The sequence below is a fragment of the Rhinolophus ferrumequinum genome, chromosome 3 (genome assembly GCF_004115265.2).
Source record: "Rhinolophus ferrumequinum isolate MPI-CBG mRhiFer1 chromosome 3, mRhiFer1_v1.p, whole genome shotgun sequence".
In the NCBI taxonomy this organism is placed as follows: Eukaryota; Metazoa; Chordata; class Mammalia; order Chiroptera; family Rhinolophidae; genus Rhinolophus; species Rhinolophus ferrumequinum.
The window spans coordinates 100182115-100207280 of NC_046286.1; the positions used below are offsets into that span (position 1 = coordinate 100182115).

General features: G+C 50.7%; 1 protein-coding gene across 2 annotated transcripts in view; it reads left to right on the forward strand.

Annotated features, from left to right (window-relative positions):
• The first annotated feature begins 530 nt into the window (after positions 1–530).
• Positions 531–25166, forward strand: part of TMEM181 (transmembrane protein 181) — a 66244-nt gene continuing 41608 nt past the window's right edge. Inside the window, exon 1 of one of the 2 annotated variants that reach the window (XM_033098096.1) lies at positions 531–871. In XM_033098096.1, coding sequence (XP_032953987.1) covers positions 741–871 — 131 coding nt within the window. In that variant the 5' untranslated portion in view covers positions 531–740. Of the gene's footprint in view, positions 872–15943; positions 16089–25166 lie in introns of those variants that run through there. The other variant, XM_033098106.1, reaches the window with a different exon arrangement.

Consider the following 25166-nt stretch of genomic DNA (forward strand, 5'->3'; position numbering starts at 1 on the left):
TTGCACAGACAGACTCCTTGTGTGTGCTTGGGAAGAATCATCTCACTTGGACACATTCTTTTACCATGAAAAAATAAATGTATTATGACATAACCATAATGGGCTTGGTTTTAAGTGTTTTTGCATTAGGCCAAGTGGAACCCAACAAGGAGGAAAAGCGGCCCAGGAGCTGTCCGTGGTGCTGAACGCGGGAGCCGACTCTAGCCACTGACCTTCCCGGCGAGAAAGGGCTCTCGGTCCGTCCCCAAGCCCCATTTTCCTTTCTCCTTTCACCTCCAGTTTCCCCTTTCCCAATGCAAGCGACAGCGAGAGTGGCCCTTTATATTTTTGTCCTGGGCGGCGTGAACCGTGTGCTGGACTTCCCCCTCCCCGTTCCTTCTCCATCTCCCTGGGAGGAGGCTGCTGGGCGCGGCACCCTCCCCTCCTTAGGCCCCTCGGCGGGGCTGCGGGACCAGGACCCCATCCCCGTGCCCATCCCCCCGGGCCGTCTCCCTGCGTCGTCACGGCGCTCCCTGAGCACGCTGGCCCCCACCTTCCTCCGCGCCCTCTCCCCACCTCCCCCGTCACCTGCTCCTCCTCCTCGGTCCCGCCCAGAGCGCTGGCAGCCCCGGCTCCCCGGAGCGGGGAAGAGAAGAGGGGGTGAAGGAAGCGATACAAAGGGCGGGGCAGCGGGAGGAGGGGACGAGGGGCTCGCCTGGGAGGGCGGCGGCGTCTGGCGCTGGCGGTGGCGCGGCGCGGGCATGGACGCCGAGTACCCTACCTTCGAGCCCCCGCTCTGCAGCGAGCTCAAGCACCTGTGTAAGCGGCTGCAGGAGGCGTACCGGGAGCTGAAGGAGGACCTCACGCCTTTCAAAGATGACCGCTACTACAGGTAGGCGCGGCGTGGGCCCCGGGCGTGGGCCTCGCGGCTGCGGGGAAACCTGCATAGAAGGGGGCGCAGACCCGGGGCTTGGGGCCGCCCCCGGCCGCCTCCACAGCCCTGGTCCTGGACCCGGGCTGCGCGCCTGGGCTTAACGGGGTCACGCCCTTCGGCCGCCCCCTTACTCCCAGCAGGCGCCGAGCTCCGGGGAAGGCTGGGGAGGGAGCGGCTGGTCCTAGGGTTCTGGCTGCAGAGCCCGCATTCTAGGGGTCAAGGACAGATCCGGGAGGCGGGAGTGAAGAGCTGTTTTTCATTCCCTAGAAACCCGACCCGAGATTCTCATATTCCGAGAAAGGAACCCACGGCGCTTTCGTCCCTGCTTCGCTCCTCCTTCTCTTCCTTCTCTTCCTGTCATTCTCCCCCGCCCGCGCCGCTGCCTCCAGCCCCCGCAGTCTGGCTCAGGCCTTGCTGAGGACTGGTTTGGGGAGACCATCTCGCCTCTCCGGCCTGGGCTTGGGGGGGAAAGACTTGGCCTCTCCTCTGAGATGCTCGGGGCCCTGGGCCGCGGTGGAAATCTCTGGGGCTGGGGTGCTGCTGGGGGTTAGGGACAAGTGGTCTCAGGGCTGCCGGCGCCTCGGTGAAGACGCTGTGGGAAGCCCGCATCTGCACCCTCTTTAGGAGCTGTCGGTTTGGGCTTCTCTGTGTTCATCTCTGCCTCCCTCTCCTGCAGCCACGCTGAGAGCTGTGGGGACCTGCAGGCCCTTCCTGCCAGCACCGGCCCCTTCCTCCCCTGCCTGGTTGTTCTGATGGGAAAGAATGTCCATTGCCTCAGGCTGGATTTACCTGATGTGTTGCCAAGTGATGAAAAGACCCTGTCAGGGCCTGGGAACTGGAGTCTAGATTGATGTTGTTCCCAAGTACCTCTGTGCCCCTGAGGAGGTTACCTGCTAACTCTGCACTTGGAGTTTCCTCATCTGTAAAATGGGAAGCTTGAACCAGAAGGTTCCTGAAAGTTGGGATTCTAATCACAGTTACTCATGCTGTGCCTCAGAGTGGCAAGTTATGGCGTGGCCATCTCTGAAGTGGTGGTGGTCGTTGTTGTACACACACCCTGTGCCCGCAGCCACGGGTCCGTGCCCAGGAGGACATGTAACACTTACGTCAAATCTTTCCCAAAGCCCATGGCTTCCCAGGGGCTCATCAGCAGTCTATTACCGAATAATATATCAGTCACAATTATTGAGTGGTGTTTTCAAAAATGGAGCTCCAAGATCATATGGTGTAACCTTTCAATGTGCCTCAAAATCTGTCTCATGCAGCCTCCTGGGGCACAGTATGAGGAAAAACCCCACAGATAGTTTCAAATCTTATTTTTGATATATGTTCCCATCTCCTTTCCCACTAATTTCCCCCCACTCTATTTTTTTTCTCTGTGTTTTATTTTCTTGAGAACATATCTTTGGCAAAAGAGCTAGTGACTAGCAAAAAATGGTCTTCATGCAGATAGCAGAGGACAAAACCACGTCCCTCATTCATCCCCAGCGGGGTCATCCTTTATTCTCTCACCTATTTAGTCCACTAATAGCTACTGTGCATCTTCTATGCTTCTGCTGTTGTCCTAGGTGTTGAGGACACAGCAATGAGCAAGACAGACAGGGTACCTGCTGTCATGGGGCTGATAGATAATAAACAAGTGGTTACATATTTCTGTGAGTGCTAGGGAGATAATAAAACAGGTGACATGATAAAGCGTGATGGGGGTGCTACTTCAGAGAAGGTGGTCAGGGAAGGCTCTTTGAGGGGACAATTGACTAAGAACTGAAGAATGAGTTGCCCACTAGATAATGAGCTGGGGAGGAAAGTTCCAGAAGAGGGATGACAAATACAGTGTCCCCGAGGCCATAAAAACATGGTATGTTCAGGGAACAGACAGAAGACCAGTGTGTCTGGAGTCTAGTGGTCAGAGATGGATGAGACTGGGTCGTCCAGGTCCTTGAAGGCCAGCGTGAGGGTGACGGGTGCCATTAGAGTTCCAGTGTGAAGCCAGTGAAGGATTTGAAGTAGCAGGAGCAGTTTGGCTGTCTGTCCTACAGCAAGCATTTGAATCTTTGCTCCAGAAGCGACTTCATTAGTTGAGTTGGATCCTGAAGACAAATCCACCATGGTTGGAAGGGGACAGCGATGAATTCCAACGCCCTGCCTGAGAACAACTAGACTGCAGAATGCTTTATAATACTGTGTGTCGGCAGAGCAGTTACGCTGAATCACAAAGACTGTTTTATGGTGGGGAGAAGTCTTAGTCACTGAACTATCTCCCACTGCCCCAATGAGTGTTTGTATCAGGGGTTGTGCCTTCACAAAGCTCGGTGAAACACTTTTGGGTTTTGACGTTGGGAAGCTGATAGTGACAGCTCCTGCATCTGTCCAGCTGGGAGATGAACGTGCTACTATCATTTTTGCTCCTACTCTTCTCACCATCTTCGTTTCCTCTTCAGGGATTTATACACCAGCCCATGTTTTCCCTGGAGGACCGGGGACTCACCTCATGTAGCTGACAGTTTCCTCATAACAGGGCACCGGGGGGACAGCTGTAACGCTGTTTTCGAAAGATGATTGGCCTCTCGTTAGCTGGCATGGCTCTTTGCATATTAGCTATGTATTTCTGGCATCACTGAAAAATGGCAGCTATGTGATCAAAGGACTGAGTCCTTTTCATAAAATGAGAGATGGCAGTTGTACTGCCTGCTGGGAAAGGGGGAACCAGCAGCGTGTAGGTGCAAAAGCAGTAGGCTGGGCATCTGAAATCCTGGGTTCCAATCCCAACTATACCCTTTGCCAACTCCCTGGCCTTAGGGAAATCATCACATTTTACTGGTGATCAGTTTCCACATCAGAAAAATGAAGTAAGGATGTTGTGAGACTCAAGTGCTTTATGAAGATAACACTAAAGATGCTTTCAGACATAGATACAGAAAAGCCAAAGCAACCGGCCCAAACCATAAGGTAGTGGATTGAGTTAACAATGTCATTAATTCTTTCTCTTTATCTTGGCTGCAGTTGGCTGCCATTGGCCACTCCTAATCATGTGGGCTCTTGCTTCTCATTTACCCCCACGGCAGAGGACTGGCTGATTTTCTCTAGTGCTCTAAAAAGGAAAGGAAGACTTGAAGCCCATGGGAATTGAACCAGCGACCTTGCTGTTGAGAGCTCGCACTCTAACCAACTGAGCCATCCGGCCTCCCCAAGCACTATTTTTTAAAAATTAAGGCCAACTGGCATATCTCTATCCCAACCCATTCGTACTGATTTTAGTGTTGAAATTTCAGTGGGCAAACTGTTCTCCTTGTTTTCAAGTTACTGGAGAACACTCTTGAATCTCCACTATTTCCCCACCAAAAACGGTAACAATGAAGAAGACAGATGTATTGATGAGGGTGGAGCTCCCCTGCCCTGCAGATGGGAGTGTCCATTGGCGCCCTCACTGTGGAGACTGTCTTACAGTGTCTCCTACACTGCTTTACACATCGCATACACATGCCTTTGGCCCCGCAGTCCCTCTTAAGCATATACCCTACAGAAAGGCACACAGTTGTCCATCAATGGACAGGTAGTACAGTGTTCACAGCAGCACGATTTGTCATACTCCTAAACTGGAAAGCAGCCAAACACTCATCAACAGTAGAATGGGGAAACTTGGCTCATTCCATAATGGGATATAATACAGCAATAAAAGTAAACAACTTATAACTGCACACAACAATAGAGATGAGTCTCACACACACATAATGTGAGCCAAAGAAGCCAGACACGGGGAGCACATTCTGTTTGATTCCATTATATAAAAAAGTATAAAACAAGCATAGCCACTCTCCACTGCTAGAGTCCAGGATTACACTGAGGGGACAGTGAATGGAAGGGAGCAGAAAACGGTTTTCTGGGCACTGGTAATATTTTGCTTTTTGATCTGAGTGCCGGTTACACAGGTGTATTCAATCTGTGAACATTTATCGAGCTGTATGCACGATCTGTGTACTTCCTGTATGTTTATTATCCTTCCATAGAAAGCTGAAAAGAAAGCCGACTCCTGTGTCTCATTGATGTCATTGGGGCCTTCCCTTTACTGCCCTGGCAAGGGGATGGAATTAGACTTCGGTACCCAGAGAGCCCAGGAGCAGAAGGTGGAGCCCGTTCCCCTCAGGCATAGGTCTCCAAGGCAGGAGGGGCACACAGCTAAACCAAAGTGGGGTTCTGCTAGGAACAAGATGTGGGGAATGCATGCCAGGCAGGCAGGCAGCTATGTGCATGGCATACATGGTGAAGGGCACAGAAACGTGAAGGGCAGTACACATGTCCCTCTAGAGCTCAGTTCTTGGAGAATTTGTGCTTGGCCATTTCACTGGTCCATACTTCATTTCTCGTGTTAATACTTTACCTCTGTAAAACATGGGAGTAATGAAGTTGGACTTGGGTTTTCTGGGCCAGTGAAGAGACATCCCCGGGCTGTCCTCACCCAAGAGGCTTCTGGAAGCAACATTTCATCACCTCAGTGAATTCATCAGGGCCCGGGCCTGGCCCTCAGCTGGCCTGTTTAGCCAACCCACGGGGAGAAGACCCGTTTCCAGTGAAGGCTTCACATGAACGAAGCTCTGGACTGATGTACAGAATCAGATGCCAGTTTATTTCACTGGCTGATGCAGACCCATGAGAACACAGAGAATGGTGGGCATGGCATCAGGGCTGGGGATTTACTTAAATCAGGGATTCTTAATACTGGCCACACAACCGAATCACCTTGGGGAGCTTTTGAAAGCACAAATGCCCAAGTTCTACCCTCTAGGATTATGATTTAATTAGCCTGGGCTGGGTCTCTGGGGGATGGAGAACCATTGAAGGGTGAGTGGAATATTTGAGAGTTTCAGGCTGAGACAGCTTGGTGCATCCACTCCTCCGTGGACAGGAATATCAGAGGCCATCAGTCAGGGCTCCCTGCCTCCTCCACAAAGCTCAGTGGCCAAGGTCAGCGATGACCTTGGCTGATTCTCTCTTTTCCACGCTTCTAGGCTGACCAACCTGCCTTTTTGGATTGTTACATATAGTCAGATTACAGTCAGGTTTAAAGGTCTGAGACCCCTTCTTTTTTTTTTTTTAATTTTATTGGGGAATATTGGGGAACAGTGTGCTTCTCCAGGGCCCATCAGCTCCAAGTTGTTGTCCTTCAATCTAGTTGTGGAGGGCACAACTCAGCTCCAAGTGCAGTCACCATTTTCAATCTTAGTTGCAGGGGGCACAGCCCACCATCCCATGTGGGAATTGAACCAATGACCTTGCTGTTGAGAGTTCACGCTCTAACCAACTGAGCCATCTAGCTGCCCCTCCAGAAGCTCAGTGGCAGCTCATTGTCTTCAATCTAGTTGTGGAGGGCGCAGCTCACTGGCCCATGTGGGAATCGAACCAGCAACCCTGTTGTTCAGAGCTCGCGCTCTAACCAACTGAGCCATCCAGCTGCCCCAAGAACCATTTTTTAAAAATTAAGGCCAATTTGCATATCTCTACCCCAACCCATCCGTACTGATTTTAGTGTTCACATTTCAGTGGGCCAACTGTTCTCCTTGTTTTCAAGTTATTGGCGAACACTCGCTGTGACTCTTGCGTCCTGACACGTCTCTCTGTCTTTCGTTTCTTTTGAGGTGGGTAGAAATGATAAGTAGCCCTGATGAGACTGATTTTCAGAACCAGCCACTCTGTCTCCATCGTGTCAAAGGTAGACAAAGAATTCCATTAAACCTGCATGGCTCAGTGAGGGAGGCTGGTGCTGCTGTTTTTTGGGGCAAGATACAGGCCCCAGGTGAGCCAGGGTCCGAGAACCTGAGCAAACACACGTAGGAGGGCCCAGTGGTGGGTGCCAGGACAGCCAGCTCCCCCAGATATAGCCATGTCTTCGTGCTGTCCCCCAGGGCAGCACCCGTCCCCCTCTACTCCTGATGGCTCTCCCCTCCCAAGCTCTGGGATCGTCCTCCTTCACTTATCCCCTCTTGTTCTCATGTCTCAGTCTTTCCCTCAACTCTGAATCCTTCCCATCTGCTTACAACTCTTTGTCCAAACAAACTTCCCTCAGCCCAGCCTCCTTTGGGACAACCACACCACCTTCTTCAGCACGTCGGTCTGTCTTCTTCCCCCGACCCCACCATGTTGTCATGTCAAGGAGTTAAAGATGGCCCCTGCATGTCGGCTCCCATGTTGTTTGTTTCTTCACTTATTTCATAGAAGTTGCTTAACTCACTCCCACCGGTGACTAACTCAAAGTCTTACACACCCAATTGCTTTAAATATCGCCCAAATAAGCGTATTTGTAGTCATTTAGAGTCTGCCTGCCTTGCTTACCTGGGAAGATGTTGCACCTAACATCTGCTGGTCATAGATGTGACAAACCCTGTGGCTATAACTTACCCCAAACTGTGTCTGCCTTTTGGAGCTCTGTGAGCCAGTCTCCTGGCCTTACTGCTCAGTGACCAAACATGGAACTGCCTCTCTGAGTCCCCTCTCCCCCTTCTGGGTGGTGGCTGGCTCTGACCACTTTCCCTGAATGGTGTCCTGCTGAGAGGGACCTCCCGCATGTGCAGTCTGTCCAAGTGCCACGCAGTGAAGCTGCTGTACAACACTGCCACCTGGTGGTCTGTCTTTTCCTTGATCGGCCTTGAAAGCGCGGAACTCACCACACGTCTGGGAGCTGCTGTTGCTCATGTCATCAGTGACCTCTAAGCCTCAAGCCCAGTGGCCCCTTTCAGGCCCTCACTCTGTATAATCCTGAAGGATCTGACCCGGAGCTGGAGCCCTCTTTTGTCCCTGCAGGGGCTCCAGCAACGCCCTTCTCTCATCTTCCCCTCCTACCTCCTCATCCTCTGCCTGGTTTCCAAGCTTCTTAGGCAGAGTCTCTTCCTGTTTATTGTTTGAACTTAAAAATGGACCCTACATTTCCCCAAAATCATGGTGTTATGACTAACGCATTCAACATCCCCAGCAAACGTATTTGGAGATATTACTGTTTATTGCCTCAAACCACATATCACGTGGGTTACACATATGACAGAATGACTCTTTCCTCCAGGCTTTATTGGTGTGCGAATTGAGGAAAGTTGTATCATATGAACCAGATACTAGCGGCTCTCATTACCTGTCTGGCAGCTTTCCAGGTCAAAAGGAGACGGTGAGCATGGGCCCCCAGAGCCTAGACGTGGATCTTTGTCACCCTGGGAACCTCAGTTAGAGCATCAGAACATGCTCCCCGTCATTCCATGACTTCCGTTCTTTGTCTTGGCCTTGGGACAATGTCTTGAAGCCAGGTCCGATTCAGGAACATTTGGGGTGTTTCTCAATAAGCTGTATGGTCCAGAAAATAGAATACTCAGGTGAGATTCAAAATTTAAATTCGAGTCCAAGGCCAAATCTGCGAACCTCTCTATTGGATTGCTCACTGTGAGAGGACGATGTGCCTTCTGCCCTCACAGACTCACAGTGAGTCGGAGCAAGATTGGCAGGCATGGGGAGCCTTCTGACATCCTCGCCTGGCCCAGGAAGGGCATGAATGTCAGGGATGAGGACCTGGGTTAGAAATGGCAGTGTGTGCTGGTTGCCAAAAGACTGAGTCACCTTCCCCACCCGCCTCTGCCCATGAGCCGTCTTCTGGTCTGGGTCTGATGTGTGCCTTCCAGTTTTCAATGTGTAGATTTCTGCAATTAAGACTTTAACTTTCTTTTTCCCTGGCCTTGGGCTGCCACAGGCATGTTTCAGAATGTCATGGTGACCTATGAAGGATCTAAAGAAGGGGTTTTAGAGGGATTTTTTTTTTTTTTGGTAGTTTTCTTTAGCTTGCTTTTATTCAGCAATGTGTAACATCCTTCAGTATCAGGGCATTGCACTACAACAGTACCATATTCTTTGTAATGCCTACATAGTTTTCAATTGTATACGTGTGACATGGTTTATTTAACCAGTCACATTTATAGTTTGTTTCCACTTCTTTAGAGGGATTTCTTGATGTTAGGGCATGGACTACACATTGGGTTATGGCTAGCACTGAACAGGGGATCTATAATTTATAAAAAAATGAAGACTCATCTCCTCTGCATGCTTTGAATATGAGACTGATTTATTTGAGGGGATCATGTGATCTGAGAATACTCAAGTTTGAAGGACCTTAATGTTTCATTGGCCAACCTCTTTCCCCCTGAAGTGTCCATGAAAATGGTATTCCCTCTACCTCTGTCTCCACTAAAGTAGCTCTAATGATGACACTGTTCCCATATCAAGACAGATTTCAGCTTCCTGTAACTTTCATTTGAGGGCTCTTCCCTGCTCTCAGGATGTGGCATCCAGAACTAATCCCTCTGTGTGATGGTTGGCCCAGGACAGAAATGGGCATATCATACCTCCCTTGATCTAGAGGTGGTATTTCTAGTTATGTGGGCCAATACTTCATTCACCTTATTTCCCGCTCCAGGTTTGGACATCATTTCCAATCTTGAGTCTGTCATCTTCTCTTGGCTTTTCCTCTAATCACAAAGCCAGAGGCTGATATATTCTGAGACTGTATTGCTGGGTATATTTATGTATATAATAGATTTCTCTTCTTGCCCTTTTGTCCCTTGAATTATATTGTCAGATATTAAAATTGCTACCCTGTTATTGTGCCCTCACCATGTGTCCGGTCCTGGGCTAAGAATGTACACGGATTGTGTTGTTCCTTGTTGAATCTTCCCAACAACCCTATGAGTAACATGAGGTGGAGAAAGACCAAGTGATTTGTCCACGGTTACATTTTAGAGCCAGAATTCAAACCCCAATCTGTGTCTCCTCGCAGTCCTTGCTTCTAACCACTGTGGTAGAAGATTCCAGAATTTAGATGACTCAGAAACAAGATCTGTGCAGCCCTCAACAAAGCACTGACTCTAAAGATAGGGCATTCTAGGGGCAGCCGATTAGCTCAGTTGGTTACAGCTAATAATATCAAGGTTGCTAGTTCAATCCCCACATGGGCCACTGTGAGCTGCATTTCCTTAAAAAAAAGAAAAAAAAGGTGGGGTATTCAATTATGGCCAGTTTGGGTATGCTGGGAGGGCTGGGACGTGGAATTAGAACTGTTTGGTACCAAGAGCAAAATCCAGTGGACAGAAAGCAGATTATGGAAGAGGCCACAGGCAGACGGCCAGGAAAAAGTTGGGTTTGGAAGCCCCATGATGTGCCTGGCAATGGGGAACCAGGAGCAGGAAACACAGGTGGCTGGTGGCAGTGACGGTTCTCACCCTCCTGTACTAAGGCTCAAAGAAAGGACTCCAGTCTTTGTAGAAGAGAGGGCCTAACATGAACAAAGCACGCATTGTCTTCTTTCATTCTCCCAACCAGTGTGTGTACCTGGGGACCCTGTTCAGTGCAGATTCTGGTTCAGTAGCTCTGGGCTGAGAGTCTGCTCCCAGCTGACGCCTGTCTGTGGACCACGCAGAGTTACAAAGCATTTGACACTTCTACCTTCATGTAGAGGCCTAAAAGTTCTAGAATGTTTCAAGGGTGTCAGGCATAGAGAATAAAACAAAATTTCAGTTATCAGAGCTGGATCCAAAAGTGGGAAAGAAAAAAGAATAAGGTAGAAGCTCCATTGTGAGAACTTGGTCTGAAAAAAAAAAAAAGTCGAAAGAGTCTTCTTAGAGCAATGCAGGGTCAGTGTAACAGCAGAGGCAGCATGAAGCCGAATTCCGTAGGGCTCTGAAACTTTAGCCTGCGTAAGAGCCACTGTGGAACTTGTTTTCATACATGAGGATTCCTACGTCCCACCCCACTCAGAGACTCTGGCTAGTTCAGCCTGGGCATTGGGACTTTTTAAGGTTCTCCAAGTGACTCCCACTTCAGCAAATTTTGAGGCCCACCATCCTAAACTAATTTGCTCCTCTGTCCTTTTGCCTCAGCTGCCTGGGAGCCCTCAGTCTTTGATCAATACCAGTACTCCCCTCTCTGCTTACACTGCTCATTTGCAGGAGGAAATCACCTCCAGGCAGGCATTAGTGGACATCACCATTACTGTGAGATCATGGACCTCAGCTGGGCCCTCAACAAAGTCCCCAAAGCCCGCTAGGTTTTCCTAGGCCACTCGTTTCCCCAGTCTTTGCAATAGCGATTTCAAACCTTCTTCACCGCTTTGTACTGGATCCAGTGGACAGGAACCTTAGATCTGCTGGGTGCATATCTGCCCATCCCACTGCCATCATGGCCTGTGCCTTGCTTCCCTACTGAGCCACCCTGGTGAAGGTTCACGTAGTTCCCAGCCCCTGTCCCCTCCACCCCATAGACCAAGGAGCCCCCACTGCTGACTGAGGATGCCATTTTGGATGCCCAGTCTTCAGATGATACAGCCCCAAATGTCATCTCACTACATTCCCAAGGGAAACCCCCAGCAAGAACCGCCCAGCTGAGCTCAGTCAACACACCAAACCACAAGAGATCATAAACTGTTGTTTCAAGCCACTAGAGAAGGTGCCATCTAAAATGGCCCCCGGTGATCCCACATTTCCTGCATGATCCCCACTCCTTGAGTGTTGGATGGACCTGTGATTTGCTTCTAAAGAAAGGAACAGAGCAAAAGTGATGGGATGTCGCTTGTGAGATGAGGTGATTTCCGTTTTGCTCTCACTCTCACTGGTTCTTCTCATTTGCTCACTCGGATGAAGCAAAGCTACCATGTCGTAAGCTGCCCTATGGAGAGCCCACATGCCAAGGAGCTGAGAGTGGCCTCCGGCCAACAGCCCAGGAGGCACCAGATCCTGCCAACAACCCCGTGTGTGACCTTGGTGGCTGGTCCTTCCCCAGTTGAGCCTTGAGAAAGCTTCAGCCCCGGCTGACACCTGACTCAGCCTTTGAAAGAGCCTGAGCCAAGGGACCCGGTTAGGCTGTGCCCAGATTTCCAAATGCCAGTGCCACTGCCAGCTAATAAATGTTGTTTCAAGCCACAGAGTTCTGGGGTAATTTGTTATGTAGTAATAGATAACTAATACAGCTACTGCATGTTAGGGTAGTTTGTTAGGCAGCAATATATAATGGGAACAAGTACAATGATAAGAAAGCCAAAAGAACCAATTTATAGTGTCAATAACTGCTGAGCAGAAGAATGTCTGTGCTCCTGGTATTACTAAGCTTGATAAGCAAGATAAGGCATTTGAACCAATAGGAGTTAGACCTTGCTTCTAAGGATCAGTTCTTAGGAGTAAAGAAGACACTGAGAGAAGTGAGCTCCCACATTTGATGCTAAAAGTGGGCGGAAAGGCGTGAGGCCGTCGTCAGATGAGGGGAGGGGCTTGTGGAGGAAGGCAGTACAGGGAGGGCACTGAGCCCCTGATGGAGGAGCCTCCGCTCATGCTCTGCTTGTTGGAGAGAAGGGGAGTCAGCTGAAGATGGCGGTCCAGGGGCTGTCAAACCACAGGCCAAGAGATGTCACTTGTGTCAACTCTCATCAACTAGAGTCATGCTTCAGGGAAGGTCAAGACTGAGATTTTCTTGCCTTAAAACAAAGAGTAGGCAATCCGAGTTCTCGTTACCGAATTCTTGTATAGTCTGTGCACTGATTATATATAGGTCAATTTTCCTTTTAAAGAAATCTTCCATTTAGAGGTATTGTGGACCAAATTTAGTGTCCACCAAATTTTGTGGACCAAAATTGTGTCCAAATTTTGTGTCCATTAGGGAGACCTAATGAAGTTAAGAGATTTTTTCCGGAACTACTGGTAAGAACCCAAGACAGGTAAAAACCTTCAAATTCATGTGTTGAAGTTCTAATCTCCACTGTGGCTGTATTTGGAGTAAGGAAGTAATTAAGGTTAAATGAGGGTGGGCCCTGATCTGATAGGATTTGATAGATCTGATAGTATCTTTATGAAAACAGACATGCTCTCTCTCTCTTCCCTCATGCACACACCAAGGAAAGGGAGCAGGAAGGCAGCTGTCTGCAAGCCAGGAAGAGAGCCCTCACTAGAAATTAAATTGGCCAGAACCTTGGACTTCTAGCCTCTAGAACTGTGAGAAACTAGATTTCTATTGTGTATGGTATTTTGTAACGCAGCCCAGTTGACTAAGACAATGGGTTAGGGAGAATTGGAATAAGCTGTTTCTGTTTTGTTCTTATTTAACTCAGTGCCCAACTAGAGCATGAATATTCAGTGTTAGGCATTACTGATTATTATTAACAAGATAGGTGAGGAGATCATAAAGGTATATTTACAAAATGCTAGACAAATGTCACTGGTTTAGTTGGGAGGTGAGTACAAGTCCTTGGAACAGACAACTGATTTCCTCAGGTATCAAAGGCATTTGCAGATGGGCCCCTTGAGCTGTTGCTACCAACTTTGAGGAAGGGCAGTGAATGGAATCAACGAACTCAACAGGTGGGCTTGACTCTGGTCCTATTCTAGAAGGGAATTATTTAAATGAGTTGTTGGCCTGTAGAATATGACATGAACATTAGGTATGAGTAGGGGTTTTTCTAAGAACAGGTGGTGTCAGACCAATCTAATTTCTGACATCTTGGCCCCTTTTGAAAGAAGTGAGGGTTTCAAATGCATATATACTCACTTAGCCATAGATCAAATTTCCCAGTTAAATGATATTATTTGGAAATACTGTGGACATAGTATAACTGGATTTTAGAAGGCTTTTTAATAAATAAATGTGGGTTGAGTGTCTCTGATTAAAGAGACAGTAGCTGGTGGCCCCTTTGCAGCTGACCTCAGCTGGTCAGCATGGCCCAGTCACATTCATGAAACGCGTGGGACACCAACACTGGAGGTCCCATGTTGGGGTCAGGTCTGCCTGGGTTCTTACCAGAAGTCCCTGAGAAAACCACTTAACTTCTTTAGGCCTCAGTGTCTTATCTGTTAAATGAGGATAATGACCATTGACAACTCATCAAGTTGTTCATTCACTGGTAGAGCCCAGGAGGCTGAATGGGCTGAAGCTGCCAAAATATGAACTCATTCTCAGGCCGATACAGACCCCATCTGAAATGTGTTGCATTCTGAACTTAAAGAGGAAGTTTCCAAACAGAGGCGTGCTCAGAGGAGGGAAGGCTGGAGGAATCTCATGAGATGCATGGTTGACAGATCAGAAGAGCTTTCTTGGAGCCTCAGGGTATGTTAGGTCCCTCTCCCCTCATCATATACACTGTCACCGCACCCTTCTATTTCCTTTTCCATCACCGATAATGTTGTAAGAAAACATAAACGAGAAAAAGTGTGATCTAAGTGACACTGGACAGCAGCTGAGGGGTTAGGACCAATAGGGAGAAGTTACCCAGAGGCAGTTTGGGCCTCAGAGATGTTAACTCTTTTAAAACCTGGAATCATATGAAAGCAGCAGGGGTCTGTGGAGATGTCACAGGAGAGACCAGGCATCTGGCACAGTCCTTGGAGCAGGTATTTCTGCACCAGATAAGGCTGCTTTGGATGGGAGGTAAAAACTGCCTGCCTCTGGCCACATGCATACAGCAAATGCGTTTGTTTAGTCCTCTCAGAGTCTAAACTATTTTCTGAACTAGTTTCCAACATTTTAGAACCAGAAGGTATCACATGAAAAGTCACATGTGAAGTCCAGCTCTTTCTGAGTGCTGAGTGGCAGCTGCCCCTTAGACGATGCCCTTTCCTTCCAAATGTCTGTGACAAGGATTCGAGAAATAATTTCTTGTTGTGGTTCCTTGAAGAGCTGGGGTTTAGGATTCAGACTGCTGATGGAATTTCTTGTCATATTGTGCGCTCTGTTCAGACCGCTGCTTTGCCTGCTGTCTATTCCCCTTTTCCCTCCAAATTCCTAACCTCCCTTCCCTCTCTGGAGATCCGCCCAAATGTCATGCATTCTCTCACCTACCTTTTCTCCACCCAGTCCTAGGTGAGTTAGGTGCCCTTTCTCAGTGTAGCCATCTGTGCTTGTCACACTGAGTTTGGTTAACTTACTTTGCCTGCACATTTGCTGAGGGCCGGTCACTGTATCTTATTCATGGTATCTTCCGCCAATACGAAGCTTGTTGACAGTTTAGTGAAAGAATGAAGATACATTAGGAAGGAAGCTTGAGTCTTTTATTTTCCTCCTTCAGTTTGACTTGAAATCCACAGCAACATGGGGACGGGACATTTTGACCAATGCTCCAAACAGATCTTTGGAAATATCCAAACCGTGGCTCTCCTCTGTTCTTGATTACAGAAATGTAGAAGAACTGTGAGCCAAGATCCTAACTCCAGAAGGTGCTCTTGGTCGGCTAATCTCTCATCCGCTGTAGCAACAACTGCCACAGCGATTGTGCTCTGACACTCATTTCTACTGCACCTTAGCAGATCCAGGACTTGCCCCACAGTTACATTTTCAGCTCTGTGGAATGAGGGAGCCACACCGGCATCCTTCCTGGGTGACAGCGCTTGTACTGGGGATGGAAAAATCGGCATCCTGTGGTAGCTGTAGCCTAGAAAAGGTTTTCAGAAGGTACCAGAAAAAGTTCTCCTGTCATCACGTATGGGTGTCAGAGTTTTGCCCTGGATTTTAATCTCTTTGCAGTCACGAACCTCTGGGAATATGGAAAGCTTGTCTCCCCAGAAAAATTCAAACACCCATAATATCTTTCAGACAACGTAGAGCATTCATGGACTCCCTCCGCCCATTCTTATACCCCATTAAGATGATGTCCTGGAAGTAGGAGGGCGAATGAGTTACTGTGTTGTCCCCTCCGCTAAGGATAGGGAGTAAGAGTCAAGCCATTCATTCGTTCGTTCCTTCGTTCCTTCATTCATTCATTCGTGAACCCTTGACGGAGCCCTGGCACAGGGTGGACCTCTGTGCTCCAGAGGCTCGGGGTAGGTAGACGCACCTCGCGCAGCCTCTTACGGGCTCAGGAAGCGGGGTCCTGCCCGTCTGCTCGGGCCCCACAGCCCCCACTAGCTGCGCCCCTCGCCTGAGCGCGGACCGGCCCCCCGCTCGCCCCCACCGCCCGCGCCGCGCGCTCCCTCCCTCGCCCCGGGCCCCTCCCACCGCCGCGCGAGCCGCTTCCGCGCACGTGACCGCGGCTGCGCGTCGCGCTCTGGGGAGTTCACGGAGCCGGCTGCTCCCGGCCGCTGTCCTCCCGCTCGGCTTGGCTGCCGCGGCTGTGGTGCGGCGCCAGGTGGGCTCGGGCGCGGGCCGGACGCGAGGCCCGGGGCGCCGCGATGGAACGGTGAGTGGCGGCCGGGGCCGACGGGCGCGGGTCCCCAGGCGCCCGGGCCCGGAGTTGGGGCTCCGACTTCGGGTTCCCAGGAGCCCAGCTGCGGGGCTCTCCGCCCACGTCGAGCTCCCGGGCGCGGGAGGGAGCGCCGCCGGGCTTTACGATGGGGCGGGGGCAGCTCGGCGCAGGGCCCCCACCGGCCTGCCCGCCCGGCTGTAGTGCGTAGTGGAGAGGGCGCGGGGCTCCCGGAGCGGCCCCGGCCAGAGCGTGCCTGGGGGGCCCTCGCGGAGCTCTGTTCCTGCTCGCGCTGGGGAGAACCGGCCGACCCCCGTCCTGCCCCAGGGCAGCTCGGGTGGGATGGCCTCGGGCCACCCCGGCCTAGCCCGCCCCCTCTGGCCGCCAGTGGCCCCATTCATCAGCTCTCCATTGGGAGCAGCTCTCTATTGGCTGCGCCTGGTGAAGCGCGGTGCTCCCCGAGGCTTTGTGCGGCTGGCGCGTGGGGAGCCAGCCACAGCCTCTTCAGATCTCCGCGATTCTGAATCTTAGGAGTTTTACAGCCGCGTGACTTTGGGCCTCATTACTTCTGTGAAGTTCGGGGGTTTTAATGAGGAAAAACCGGTCCAGGGCCCCACAGACGCGGTCCCTACAGCTTGCTTCCGTCGCAGCAGCCCCCTGGGTGTCCTCCATAGGGCATCCGGAAGAGAAGGAGAATGAATTAAAAAGGACTTGTGCACCCGAGTTGCAGGAAGCCATGGAGAAGGAAGGAATGGCCAAGTCTGCGCTGTGGAGCAGCGTCTGTGACACGGGCTTTGGAGCGCAGGTTCCCACGATCACGGGCAGCCTTAAGACAGGACTGTTTCTCTTGAGTACTTGGGGTGTCAGAGGCCGGACCTCTGCTGATTTCTCTGACTGTGGACCTAAAGAAGTAAGATCCAGGCTGTTGCCTGAATGCAAACACATGTGATGTGCGGAAAGTTCTTTCCTCCCGCGTCCTCTGAAGTTTCTGACTTGAGCGCAGCATAGGAAACCGGGCCCGCATCAAATGTCAGCCCTCCATGGATGTTTTAAAGGTCTTTGAATTAAACCCCAGGTGGAGGTAGGTGAGCTGTACTACCTCTGCACCACTCCAGGGGGCGCCATTCATGTGTGGCATATGTGACTAGCATACTTGGATTCTTGCAGGAAGGTGCCTCCTGGAGTAGTGACTGTAGTAAGTGACAACCACCAGCATGTTCAGGAGGCTCACGTGCGAGTCTCCTTGCGGCCGCACAGCAGCCCTGGGCGGCGGTAACCTTTTTCATAGGCCCGAGAGAGGCAGATGTGGGCATTCGCAGTCCCATCTCCTGGGGAGTCCCATGCTGTCGGGTATGTGAGCCGGACTTAGTGGGAGTCTGTCCTGCAGCGCAGCACTAGTCAGCACGGATGCGCCTGGAAGCCCCGCGTCAGGCTCTGGTGAGCAAGGGACTGGGTGGTGGGCTGTGGTTCTCCGGAGGTCAGCCAGCCGCCATCGTGCAGCCTTCAGAGTGACTCGGACCTGGGGATCAGACCAAGTCCCAGGCAGCAAATAAAACTCCGAGGAGAAAACAGCCTGGAAATCCGAAGTGTCTACCTTACTTAGGTGCCTGATGGGGTCCGAGTGCTCTTGGCAGATGGGACAGAGAGCCCCGTGCTGAGAAAGGTGACAGGTGACAAGAACAGGAAGAGAAGCTGGAGAAAGAATTGGGGGGGGGGTGCTGAGGGGTGAATGGAAGACAATAGAGGCCCCGGAGGAGCGGTGGCACTGCTTGGGGCTGGGGACCAGTGCGGGCGTCTGTGGCGCTGCCCCCACTCTCCCTGCTCACGTGCGGCCCAGCCTACTTCTTTTAAAGAAGAGGAGAGAGGGCCATCCAAACAGTGCAAATAAAGAGTTCCCGGTTCTTGGAGCCTTACACTTAAGTTTCCTGCAAACTCAGTTCCTGTCCTGATAACCCAGGGAAGGGAGATGCCGGAGTTCAGGAGGAGACAACAGGGCGAGTCTAAACAGTTGCTAACAGGACTTCCTGTTTGAGCTACAGGCTGTACAGAGTTGAGATTTCTCAGGTCCAGTTGTAGCTTTGCTCTTATTGTAGCGTTTCTCTGCACACTTAAATAAGACTGTGATTTTGTAGGTGTCTTGCTTGGTATTTACAACCCGTTTTTAAAGAGTGTATTTTTATGTGTCTCTTTCATCCTTGGGCATTTAAGTGTTAGACTCCCCTTCTGCCAGCAGTGAAGGGCTGGCTTAGCACAGTGGAGCCCTGCTATGGTTTCTGTGTCCCATGCTTTCTGAATGTCCCCGTGCTTGAGGGTACACTAAGCCTGGGTCAGTATCCTATTTCTACAACCATGGAGTTATTTGGGATTACATCTCTTAGAATAGTTTTTTTGTGTTTTTTTTTCCTGAACCGAAATGATCTCGAGAATAATAAGAGATAACAGAGTGTTTTCTATGTGCCAGGTACTGTTCTGAATACTTTGTATACATCATTTCTTGTAATCCTCACCATCACCCTCCCCATGAAGAAGTTTCTCTTATCCCCATTTGACAGGTGAAGAAACTGAGGTGCAAAGAAGTCAAGTGAGTTTCTCAAGGCCACAGCTAGTAAGGTGCAGAGCTGAGACGGAAGCCTGGGTAGGCAGCTCCAGAGGCCACAGCCTGATATGTCCTCTACTGCCTCCAGTAATGGCTAGCTGTGACTGCAGGGGCTTTCGTGTAATAATAACTCATTTATTTGTCACAGCAGCTGTAGGCGGTAGGGTCCCTCAGCTTCCCGAATTTGACAGTTTAAGAACCAGAGGTCCCAAGAGATAAAGGGATTTGCCCCAGGTCACCCTGCTGGTCCGTGGTGGAGGAGCCTTCCGGCCCAGGGGCAGCACCTGGAGCTGGGCTAGGCCACTGCCCCCGGCCCTGCACACCGACCAGCATGTGGCCTGCTTCCTTGTCCTGTTTGTCCTGGGAAGGGTATTGCTGACTTAACCAGCGTGCTCCTGGGTGTGAGTCACTGGGCTTGCGGCCTGGCAAGGATACATGTGAACTCAAGGTTTGCTCATTAAAATACATTTTGAGGTTGTTGGGCCTTCACTGTTTGCTTTTCTGAATACCTAAATTATTGTAATATACTCAAGTGGGTTGATTGAAATTTCATAGTTCTTATTCTGTTCTCCCCCTCAAAGTTTCTTCTTCTCAAAACCCATCGAGTGGTAGATTTAAAAAGGAAAGGTTTTGGTGAGGGGGCCAGCGGAGTGAGCGTGAGGGAGCCCCTGACCTTGTGAGTTCAAATCCCACGTCCATGTCTTGCTGACTGGGACCTCAGCAGGAGCTACCCTCCCCCTAGCCTTTATTTTCCCCATATGTAAAATGGGCTGATAATACCTGCCTCACAGGGAGGGGCCTGACCTGGTACCCAGTAGCTGCTTAGGGAATGCCAGCTCCTCCTGCCCTTTCCTTCACTTGGTTGAGCTCTGAACTAGAGGAGGGGAGATTTTACAGGGATCTTCAGGGATATTGGTAGTATGAAAACAGATGTTTTTTTAAAAGAAAAAGTAGGGGAAGGGGGAAAAGCATAACTATTAGTACTGATAACTTACTGACGTTTGCGTTCTGCACTTACTGAACTGTTCTGAGCACGTCATGATGTTCTGTGTGCCCCCCAACAGCCCTGTGGGTATTGCCTGACTTACAGAAGGGTACACTGAGTCCAGGAGAGTTACTTAGTCTGCCCACAGTCATCTGTCCAGGAAGTGGGGGAGCCAGGATTCGAACCCTGGCTGATAGGCTGGCACTTTGAACCACGACAGAAGAGATTCTTTTTATACAGATTAGGAGAAAAATAAAACCATAACTAAAATGAGAATGGACTGAGAGATTGAAAGTCCCTTTCCGCACCCAGATTCTCATTTTAACTCGAAAGTGTGAACTCTGGGTGTGAGTTGAACAGGTAGCAAAATGTGTAACACTGAGCGATTTTCCGTCTCAGCTGCCTGCTGTACTGTGACTCTGTGAGGCCAAATAGAAGGGGTGCTTATAAAACCCGTGGCTCGCCCGCTGCCTGTGCTGGTGTCACCTGGGTTCCGCAAAAGGTGGGATTGTGGGTGCTGGCTTCCTCCCCTCTGCCCGACGGCTGAAGGACAGTATCAGGAGGTGTTTTCATTCTCTGCTCATCAGGCTGTCTCCCTTTGTGGTCATTCTGCTCCAGGCCCATAAAGAGGCTCACGAGTGCTGGCCTCCCCACTTTTCTTGCTAGTGCTGTTTTACTAACTCATGGGGCCCACGTGGGAGGGAAAGGTGCTTAGTGGGAAAGGTAGTGTTGGCTCCAGCAGTTCTGGAGCATTTGGGGGCCCTACTGGGGACACTGGCTTTCCAGCTGGCAGAGCAGGGAGGAGGGTTGTGTGGCCTGGAGGCTGCTCTGCTGACGCGCCTGCGTGGAGCAGCTTCAGCCAGTTCACAGATGCAGAGGGCAGAGCCAGCGCCACAAAAATAAATTCAATAAATAAATAACAAATAAAAAACACTGGGAGAAACGGGTTAAATTTTGCAATTCAGTGGTCAATAATTTATTATATTAGGGAAAAAGAACATGGAGGAAACCAGAGTAAAACCAGGGAAGAGTGCGTAGAAGTGGAAGGAATCAATAGTATTGAACGCCTGCCATTTGTAAGGCACAGCACTGGCCCCAAGAGGCCGGGGGAGCTCCATGTCAGGGGGAGGCCTGCAGGTGTATGAAGAGCTGTCACTCACGATGCCATCCCAGCGGGCGTGTGCGTGCGTCCTGTCCTGCAGCTGCGGAGACAGGTGCTTTCTCAGTGGTTGGGAGGCAGGGTGTCATCTGGGCCGGGAGGGAGGGGTGCATGGGGGCTGGGGGGCGGGGAAGGACTGGCTGACTAACTGTCCATGGAAGTAGGAAGGGCAGTGCATAGTGACAGGGATGGTTGGTAACAGTTCCAGGAGCCTTGAACTAGGAGGTTTCTGTGCCTGTGTGACGTAGTATCTTTTGTCTTTAATTTTGGTTTATTTTGGGGGGGGTATGCATATCGATGGGAAGCTTTTAGTTCTAATAGACTGTGTCGTGGAAAGTGGCTTAACTAGCAGGAGTATCCAGGAGTTGAGCTGGGCACGTCCAGGGTTCAGGCGGTGGCCTGTGGCCCTGGTGACTTGCGTGGTTTTCATCTTTTGGCTCTCCGGCCTGGGCCTGTTGGCGGTGCCCACCCTGTCACGTGTGGTGTGGCGGCAGCTTCTCGGACAGAGCTTACATGCACAGTCATGTCCACCGAAGACGGCTCTGCTAGGCGGGAGACCTTTCCGAGCAGCAGGTTCTGCACGCCAGTGGGGAGGAAGGCTGCGGAGGTGAGAGCCTGGGGTTTTCAGCCTCTTGTGGCAGGCTGGTCTCGCTGGCAGGGGACTAAGGTGGGGGAGGGGCAGAGAGTGACGCTGGACAGACAGCAGGCTGTGCTTCTGTCCTGCCCCCAAGAAAATCCCTTCATCTCCCTTCTTTAGAACGTTCTTTAGAGTGAAGTGGGACGTGACAGTGGGAGAGTTGTGTCCAAAGCCGCAAGTGTCCATAAAAGAGTCAGTGACAGCTGGTTGCGAAGTGTTTGGCTATCCCTCTGCGTGACAGGGAAGTCACTGGCGAATTTGAATGGAAGAGGAAGACACCTGGCTGTCTCTGGAGTGGCTGGGTAGAGAGCAGAGTGTGGGTGCTCAAGGTGGAAGCAGGGAGACCAGGGGAGGCTGCTGCAATCCAGGGGCAGATGGCAGAGGCCCGACTGGAGACGTGACAAGGGCTGAGGCTCGTATTTTGAAGCCTCGTTGATGCATCAGGTGTGGGGACTGAGGGAAACACATGTCCAAGATGACGCCCTAATTTTGGGCCTGAGTACCGGGAGGGTTGGGGTTGCCGCTTCCCCAGGTGGGAAGACCATGGGCAGGTTCAGCGAGAAGTTAGGAGTCTGGTTTTCCACGTGTGACGCTGAGATGTCCAGGTGGCGATGTCGAGTAGGCGTTTCGTGGGAGCCTGGCATTCAGCGCGGCTGAGAGGTGAACGTGGGATTCTTTGCATGTTCGTCTCTGAAGCTGAAACGGGCTGCGTGTCACCCAGGCAGTGAGAGTACGGATGGGACGAGAGGCCAAGGCAGCACTGTGCAAACGTGTCCCAGTAAGATACTGGGGCATCTGCCTGTGGAGAGCCAGACAGAATAGTTTCCCAGCTGTTTTCTCGTGGGAATTCATGGCTCCACTGACTTCACCTGACGTGGGAAATGGTATATGCATAACGAGGGGAGATAAGGCTGACCGCCATTCGGGTTGTGGCTGCAGTTCCTGGGGTGGGCATTCCAGTAAAGGTGCCTTTAGTCTCTCTAGGAAATATGTCAGATATTTTAAATCACCCATGACATTGAGATTAATTTAGAAGGGACCAAGCTGACCCTAAGGGGACAGTCTTTTCCATTGCATTTGAAAGGTCTCCCAGGGGCCTGGGGCCTCCAGCGAGGCCAGAATTGTAGAGCGTGGGTATTATTAGGTGCCTGAGTGGGAAAGATACACGGGCCTGGAGTGGAAGCCTGGCCTGTGGGGCCTCATCAAGAAAAGCAAAGAGTGACACGGAGCTGGCAGGGTTTTGTAGGAAATCTTCCTGCCCTGCTTATCTCGATAGAAGATTTCATCAGCTGCTGCGCTTGTATGGGGACATGCGGGGTGCATGGGGACATGGGGAGCCCTTTCCCTGCTCCCTGACATCTCATCACCAATTTGAGGGAACCACGTGAACGCTTTGGAGATAACTAATGAAAGCTGAGGATTGGCTAGATGTTTTCTGAATGCCCACATGTGTCTGGTGTCCACGCAGACAAACTTTGTCAAAAGGCCCTCAGCTGTGCAGTGCAGACCGCGTGTGTTGTACTGGTTTAAACGTGTGGGTGGCCACGAGACATGGAGACGCGAGGGAACGCTTTGGGGACAAGACGGGACACGCAGGGAGCCGTGCCGGGTCCAGTGTGGATGGTTTGCGGGCAGAAGAGAGCATGTCAAGTCAGGAGAGCAGTGTATGAGTCTGGAGTGTGGCGTGACTGCCTGGGAGGCTCGACGGAATTTTCACCCTGGAGCCTGGTGCTTGGGTTCAGGTGCCGCCTCTGCCACTTAATAGCTTTGTGATCGGGGGCAAGTGACCTAGCTTTCAAAGTCTGAGCTTTCTCATCTGAGAAGTGGGGACACTAATAGTACTAACCTGAGAAGGTAGTTGTGAGGACTAAGGAACGATTTGGGGGACCTCGAAAGCCGTAAGGAGTTTCAACTTGAGTGTGTTGGCTCTGGGGCGTCCCAGGCTTTCTGCGCAGGCGCAGCAGTTAACAGTGCTGTAACACCCACGGAGGAAGGTGCCCCGGAGGCAGTTGTGGGGTGAGTTGTGAGGGCCTGGACTGTGAGGCCAGTGTGCTGGGAATAAGAGCAGTTGGGAGGCAGGGCGTCACCTCCCCCGGCGGGGCGGGCGGTGCAGGGTGAATGAGGGCGGGGCATAGCAGGTGACCCCAGGGTTTCAGGAGGTGGGGACAGAGAAAGAGCAGAGGCAGGACATGGACTGGAAGCAGGTGTTTCATTCTGTTAGTTTGTTTTCTAATGGATTCAATGTTCAACCTATTGGCCGTACAAGGTGTGATAAAAAAATATGGTAAATGTTTAAATAAAAAAATGTATTACAGTATAAAAGACACATTGTCATTAACCCCCCTCAAAATACTCCCCCTCACTTTGAACACACTTATCCCATCGTTCTTGCCACTTTCTGAAGCAGTTCTGGAAGTCCTCTTTCGTGAGTGTCTTTAGTTGCACGGTCGTGGCTGCCCTGATGTCCTGAATCGATCCAAAACATTTACCTTTCACGGTCATTTTGACTTTGGGGAAGAGCCAGAAGTCACATGGTGCCAGATCCAATAAATAAGGTGGATGAGGACACACCGTAATGTTTTTATTTGACAGAAATTGCCGTGCCAGAAGCGATATGTAACACGGAATGTTGTCATGATGGAGGATGAAGTAAAGACACTCACGAAAGAGGACTTCCAGAGCTGCTTCAGAAAGTGGCAAGAACGATGGGATAAGCGTGTTTGAAGTGAGGGGGAGTATTTTGAGGGGGATTAATGGCAATGTGTCTTTTACTATAATAAATGTTTTAAATTTAAACATTCACCGTATCTTTTGATCACACCTCGTAAAGTAATGTAGGACTTCTAAGTGAATATATTTTGGGAGATGCTATTTCAGAGTGGGGTCAGGAGTGGAGGTCTTATGGTAAAATAAGACCGGGTCTTATATTAATTTTTGCTCCAAAAGACGCATTAGAGATGATTGTCCAGCGAGGTCTTGTTTTCGGGGTAGCACAGTATGTTGTGAGGTGGAGGGGACGAGCGTTCTGAGCTGGTTTCACAGTACATGGCCCTGACTCCTCACTGCTGCTCCCGTCTTTATGTTGGCACCTCAGACTTTCGTCATTTTGCACAACAGTGTAAACCTGTGATTTGTCTCGAATAGGGTGATGTTTCTGAGGTATCAGAAGTCTCTAGTTTTTTGGTGAACTGCTTCAAAGCTTTTAGACGTGAACTCGAGAGCAGAAAGGGCCGTGGACAGGTGTCATTGAGCTGTGGTGCTGTCACTGGCCCACGACACTCTGTGGCTGGAGAGGGTGTCTGGACCCCAGACCTCGCAGAGTGAGGATGCCCAAAAGGTTTGCTGCCCGTCAGGAAACTGAAGACGGAGTGGAAATGGGCTTGTGGCCCACCTGTTCCAGCCTGGTCAGCCGGGGTGGCAGTGCCCGACGACAGTTTCTCAAGCAGGGGCCTTTTTTGCTTTCTCCGTGTCTTTTTTCTGAGTTGGGTGAGTCTGCTGCCCAGAGCCCTTTGATTTGTGAACCAGGAAGATTTGTAATAAATTGGATTTAAGCAGAAGTGATGGGAAACAATAGATTTTTATTGAGCCCTCAAGGAGAAAAGTGGAAAAATCCCCTGGGTGGGTTGTATGCTGCCAAAATCTGATCTTGTGCTGTCTTTCCCTTTCGTAAGTCTTTTCAGCCTGCCTTCTCACCTGCG